The 6,578-nt window shown below is 51.4% G+C and overlaps 1 protein-coding gene across 1 annotated transcript; it reads right to left on the reverse strand.

The window, feature by feature from the left end:
• Positions 1 to 2,782: 2,782 nt before the first annotated feature.
• On the reverse strand, positions 2,783 to 5,949 carry LOC131669700 (achaete-scute homolog 1a-like). The gene is made up of 2 exons (XM_058944776.1): positions 4,846 to 5,949; positions 2,783 to 3,547 (listed from the first exon to the last, which is right to left on the reverse strand). Exon 1 carries the CDS (start codon positions 5,788 to 5,790, stop codon positions 4,930 to 4,932), a length of 861 nt encoding a protein of 286 aa, XP_058800759.1. The 5' UTR covers positions 5,791 to 5,949; the 3' UTR covers positions 2,783 to 3,547; positions 4,846 to 4,929.
• Positions 5,950 to 6,578: the final 629 nt, after the last annotated feature.

Here is a 6,578-nt window from a genome sequence, read left to right on the forward strand (position 1 = left end):
GTTATAACAATGTTGAATCAATCCGCAAACTTTTTGATGCAACTACCAAAGAAGAATTTTAATTTATTAGATGATTTTACATTATCGGATGCTCAATTAATTAATCGAATTTTTTATTTTGCCTTCAATTTAGGAACGTACAACGATAACAAATGTTTTCACTCGTGCTGCGCGAATGGAACATCCGCAGCGACACCATTTTGCCTTTGTGAAATTTTGCAGTTTACCATCAGTACAAATGACTAAGATGGAACTGGAAAATTCAACGTGCATAATGTAGAAATTCATCAATATCGTCCGAAAAATTCTATAAATTCATTACAAATATTATCTGTCAAAAACATTACAGTACGGAACTGTAATATTTCTTGAAGTGCGTTGAACAATTTTTATACTTAGATTCGTAATAATTTATCCGTTTTTATAATTAGAATCCATGAACTGTTATCACGTCCCAGGTTTACCGTGACGATAACGCTAATTTTTAGGCGATATTGCTTTCGCAATGCAGCTGTAATAATTATCGCCGAGAAGACGAAGATGCGCGCGAGAGCGCGAAAGTCATAGAGACGAGAGGCAGATCAATCACGCAGACGAGAAAAGAGGGAGAGGGCTGCTAATACGAGGAAAGACTGAACGGTAAATAAGCGCGCGCACGACGGAGAGGCGGATAACAGGCGGGCGAGCGCGCCACTGCAACGCGTGCGCTGCTAAAACGAACGTATATGTGCCGGCCTGGCCCCCTTTAGGCGCCTGCAGTGCATTGAGCATCGCGTGCCGAGGCTCAACCACAAGAATTCGTTAAATCCACTATATTACAGGTACTATAAATGTGAGCCTAATGGCCTACCTCGAGAGCTTTAATGCCGTTGCTACGTTGCTGCAACGTTCAGGCGTAAGATAGAGCCGGCGGAAATTCATTAATAACACGTACGTTCCTGAAATATTTTTTCTTTCGTCAGTACATCTTTGGTAATTAAGTACATCGTTGATATTTGATCTGTCATGAATGTAGACAGATGGATTTCGAGTGGATGAGAGCAATTTTCCGAAAAATTACAATGTAATGGGCGTTTTGCGTAGATACTCCTCCTAACAAAGATTATGTTGACAACCAAAATCAAACGTTGAGTATTGAATAGTCGAATTGCGTGTCGCACAGACCTACACTCGTCTGGCTGTGGAGGTATGAGCTATTCAAATTATACGAAATTGTAGGACCGAAATCACACTATTGAAACCTGCTATTAAAAAAATTTGCAACGTCTTTGTACTTTTACCAAAAATATGCCAATTTTTTAAAAATTCAAAGCGTTATAACACGGTCAATATTTGTAGCATCCTGGCATTCCTTTTAGCGGTGAAATTTTGCAATTTTAATTCTTGTATTTGTACAATCGTCAAAATCCACCTAAGATTTAGATATATTTTTTTATAATTGTTAAAATACATGCTTGGTGTGGAGCATTGCTCCAACTTTTCTTAGACGATCAAAATGCCAACTTTGTAATTTGTACAACTGATGCAAACACTACTTATATATACATATACGTATAAATCATATGCCGACATACAATTTTTATGATCTACGAGCTATTAGGCTATCACCTTCATGATTTTCCAGCAATATGGACGGATTATTTATTTTTCTCATCCCTAATGTAGCAGCGCGCACAATCTGTATCAATTGCACAAAGTTGGCAGTCTGTTGCGCGAGGCCCATTCGCTGCGCATGCGCACAGGGGAACTTCAACCTCACAATTGGGCATACCTGCAATTTATATAGCTCACACCAGAAGGGGTTGGGTTAGGTGTAGCACATAAACTTCGCTTCGAAATGCGCAGCTACCTCTATGTATGTTTATACATCGATGTGGAAATTTCTGATTACGGCTATTTGATCGAAGTCGAACAAATAATAATCTCGCTGTGAGCATTCATCAGTGGTAATTAAGGCGAAACGCTGAACTTGACCGAGCGCTAGATCTGACGGCAGGTGGCTGTGATCGCTTATACATATTACGGAGGCTATTTCTGGTGCGTAGTACCAGTTACCGAGGGTGGGATTTAACAGAAACATTATTTGCATGCACCGTGAATTGGAAATGCGCCAACGCCGAATAAATTGAAAAGGAAATCAATAAATAACGCGCGAGCGTTTCTCGCTCCACGTCTACTCGTCGGACTCGGTACTAATTCATCGCCTTCAAGCGATGCGCGCGAGCAAAACTGTATCTACTCGTCCCTTGTATTCTTGGAAACCGACAAAGCAGTTATACACGCCCGGCGTAAGTTTAAGACCTCGCAAAGTAGACGCGACGCATTGTATTGTTGTAAATACGATGCGGCGGTGATGATAATTACGGAGACAAATGCCAGCTAACTGATTGCACGTCGAGTAAAGCGCGCGAAATGTTGCGGAGCGCTCGAACGATTCGCTGTCTTAAACTGCACTTTTCACCCCCGCCGACTTGCCACAGGCGGTTCACCGAGCATCGTACTTATCTTTCTCGACGATCGATTTCTCAAAGCTCACTTTTGGCTGCGGCTCGGTTGCGAGGGAGCGCACGTGTGCGCTGCACTCTGCCAAGAATATTTTTATTTACGGCATGCAGGTGAATGCGCTGTAGGCCCCGAAAATGTAGGACGCCCGATGCCATTATTCGTCGGATTGTTTGTCTGAAATGTTGATGGACGTGGATGGGATGGAATTGAAATAACGCAAACTTTCCGTAATTTTCAGTATAACTTCTTATTTAAAATAGTAACGGTTGATCTTGCGATCTATATATGAATATATACAAATATGATACATAATATACATACACGCATTACAGCCAAAAAGTATGTTAATCGCAGTAATCTATATTATATCTTATATAAGGCACATGTATTTCTAGCCGATCGTCCACGCAGAAACAGAGACAGCTAAGACTGTCAATCACTACATAACTAAAGGTCGAATGATGGCAGGATAAATCTCCAGGCACGCACGTGTCTTTCGTATCGATCTCAAGACTCGCAGTTAAACTGCGTCGGCTGGAACTTGGTTTATTCCCATGTTATTAGCACACAATGCAACGAAGATGTATATAACTCGCGTGCGAAGCGACAAGTGGACCCGATTATTTACATGATGCGCGTACGCAACAACAACTGTATCCCACCTCGAGATAGAAAGACGAAAGGAGAGTGGAACGGGGGGGGGGGGGGGGGTCCAGACAAGGAGACCTCGCGAGCGACTGCTTCGCATCTTGAGTACGTTGCGAAATTAAATTAGAATAAATAGCAATGAAATTGTCAAAATTGGTTACAAGGGCGCTTTCCCTTAATCTACCGGTGCGGGCATAAATACATTTACAGCTACTCAGATTATTCACAATAGTCTAATTCTCCGCGGGCATAGCATCGTCGATGCAGCATGCAGAGTGTCGTTGTGGTTGTGACGCATCGCTGACTAGATAACGGCGAACCTTGGCTGGGCAATCCATCGCCACGCTATATTTACACGTTCCATCGGCTTTCCGCTTTTCATTTCCACGGCATTCTGCAACAAAAATCAAGACAAATATTTCATGAGCAAAGCCATTTGGAGAGGGTCGTATTATAAGTACTCCGGCACGATAGGCGCGCAGGCCGGCCGAGCAGGTATACATAGGGGAGAGAGAGAGAGAGAGAGGCAAAGCTAAGGGCGGGCTTACATTAAGTGCAGTACGGCCTACCGAAGCCAGGTATACGCGGAGAAAAGGAAAAGTTAGACAGATATGGGCGAACCACCGAAAGCAACGACTCCTCGGATCTCGAATAAATATTGGTCGGCAACACTTTTCGCGGCGGCCGCGGCCACTCGGGCCAAGCTCCCAACGGGCAGCGATTAAAACCATAAATTAACAGACGTCGGTAGGCAATCAATATGCTAAGCTAACTACCAAGTGCGCGAGCGCGAGGTCCGACTCGTGCCGGATTTTCACACGGGAGTCGAAACTCTGGAGCTGGCCTGGCGGTGAGCAGCACTTACTCGCCATACCGGTTCCAGCACCGACAAAAGGAGATCGCCTCTCTCTCTCTCTCTCTCTTTCTCTTTGCCTCCGCTCGTGTTATCCTTGCTGCCCGAGGGATGAATTCGCGTTGAATGCACCAAGAGAGCCAACTCGGAAAAAGAAAATGGGAAGATCGCTCGAGCGAAAATTCGAGGGGCGAAGCTAGCTCCGGTGATTTCAATGCCCGCAGGGCACTGCTGATACCGAGGCGATACTTTGAAAAATCGAGCCGATTGCGAGCACAAAGAGAGAGAGAGAGAGAGAGAGATCGATCGATGCCGGGGACCAGGGAGGACAAAAGCTCCGAGAGAGCAAAGGCGCGAATAAAAGTCTACGGCGTATAGAATCGAGAAAGAAAGAGAGGGAGAGAGAGATAGGGAGACGGACAGAGTCGGCGCAACGAAAAAGGAATCGCGCGCATTAGGGGCGGACCGGCAGCGAGCCGAGCGCTGGAAAATGCTCTGTTGCCTCGGCGAAGGGGAGGGAAAAGAAGCGCGCCGCGCCGCTTTGAAAGAAGAGGGAGGACGGAGGAGAGCAGCGCAGCGCAGCTCCAAAGAAATCCGGCGGACAAAGACGCCCCATACCCATAGTGAATGCATGAATGGCTCGTAGCCGAGGGGTCGCGCGCGCATTGTGAGGGGCAAGGTCACAAATCTCGCTCTTTTTTTTTCTCCCCCTGCGAGAGGCGAGCGCTCGCTCGCCCGAGAACGCGGGCCTCGTTAATGATTTTACGCGCGGCGGGCCGACGACGATTCGCCGGGATCGACCGCGACGGGTCGTCGGAAGGCGAGAAGGGGCCACCAACCTGGCAAAAAGCGAGCGGCCCGCGGCGCGACGTCCAGTCGGCTGGGGGCGAGAGAGGATCCAGGAGTGCGGCGGCTCACCGCGGCTACGGCCACATGTAGTTGTTGCTGATGTAGTCGAGCAGCACCTCGTCGCCGGGGCTCATGGGGTCGTAGTTTTCGTAGCCGTCGGCCGGGTAGATGGCGGTGGTGAAGTTGGCGCCGTAGTTGGGCGCGGGGCCGCCCTGCGACGACGTGTCGGAGACGAAGCTGGGGGTGGGCGAGCTGGCGGCGTCGGAGCTGCCGGAGGCCGGCGCGTAGACGGGGCTCTGGCGCTGCGGGCTGACCTGCCGCTGGTAGTGCTCGTCGCCGCTCTCGGACTTGAGCTCGAACTTGATCAGGTCGGCGGGCTGCGAGAGGCTGTGCGAGGGCGAGGAGCCGAGGCTGCCGTCGCCGACGGACGAGCTGCCGAGCTCGGCGTCGTGCTCCTCCAGCAGCTGCTGCAGGTTGCGGATGTACTCGACGGCCATGCGCAGGGTCTCCACCTTGGACAGCTTCTTGCTGCCGGCGCGCGCGCCGCCGTGCGTGCCCGCGGTGTTGGAGCCGAGCGCCTGGGCCAGGCTCTGCGGGATGTGCTGCCTGAGGGTGGCGAAGCCATTGTTCACCTGCTTCACGCGGTTGCGCTCGCGCGCGTTCCTCCTCGCCACCGAGGCCGGCTGGCTGCCGCCGCCGCTGCTGCCGCCGTAGGGCGCCGACTGCGCGTACATCTTCTTCTTCTGCTGGGCCGCGGACTGCTGCTGCTGCTGCTGGTGCGCCTTGGCGGCCTCGCCGCCGCCGCCGCCGCCGCCGCCGCTCGTGGCGACGATTACGTTGCCGCGGTGGCCGATCGACGACTGCTGGTACTGCGACTGCACGCTCAGCATCATGGACACGAGATTGCTGCTGCCGTCAAGGCCCACCAGTGTCATGACACGCTGAGAGCCCGAGCGTGTACTGCTGGCTACGCCAAGTGAGCCGGCGAACAGGCACTAGTCGAACGGCACGCACACAAAAACAGTGAGTCCAACACGTGCGACAGAGAAAAGTCGACTGAAGCGAAGCTGCCAGAGAAGAGCGTGTGAACTCGACGATCGTGGCTCCCGAAATAACTCGGCACGGAGGGCTCGGGGCCTTATATAACCGGTGCGGGGCACGCGCCTCGTCCCCCACCACTCGGCCGGTTATTCTCCTTCCGTCTCTCTCTTTCTCTCTCTCTCTCTCTCTCTCTCTCTCTCTCTCTCGCCGAAGGGGCCTGCTGCTCCTCTCTTGCTACTATAGTACCGACCGAGAGACGAGGCGCGGTGTACGAGCACGCGCACGCGAACCCCTGCCCCCCGCCCGTCCTCTCCTCCTCGTCCCTTTCTCGCCGCGCGCTTCCCCTCGATCCAGCCGACCAACAACAAGTTCAAGTGCGAGTATGCATGCAGTGCGCCGGCACGCGACCGCGCATCCCTCCCCCCGCCCGGTCCGATCGGGCCCACACGACTCCCCAACCATAACTGACTGCGACCGATGGGAGCTGGCGGACTTTCTCTCGCTCGCGGAATGCGCGCGCGAGATCAAGTGCAGCAGTGCGCTGCAATCGAAACAAGTGCGAGGAAATTGAGAGTGCAGCCGGCAATAGGGCTGCCGAGGAGCTCGCAGCCGCTCTCGCCTCCGGCTCCTAGCGCTCGAGCTCGCGCGCGAACGGCTGCCAAAACCGCCGTGACGGTAGTCT

Source organism: Phymastichus coffea, unplaced genomic scaffold (assembly GCF_024137745.1).
Source record: "Phymastichus coffea isolate CEN01 unplaced genomic scaffold, Cenicafe_Pcof_1.1 PCOF00096, whole genome shotgun sequence".
Taxonomy (NCBI): domain Eukaryota; kingdom Metazoa; phylum Arthropoda; class Insecta; order Hymenoptera; family Eulophidae; genus Phymastichus; species Phymastichus coffea.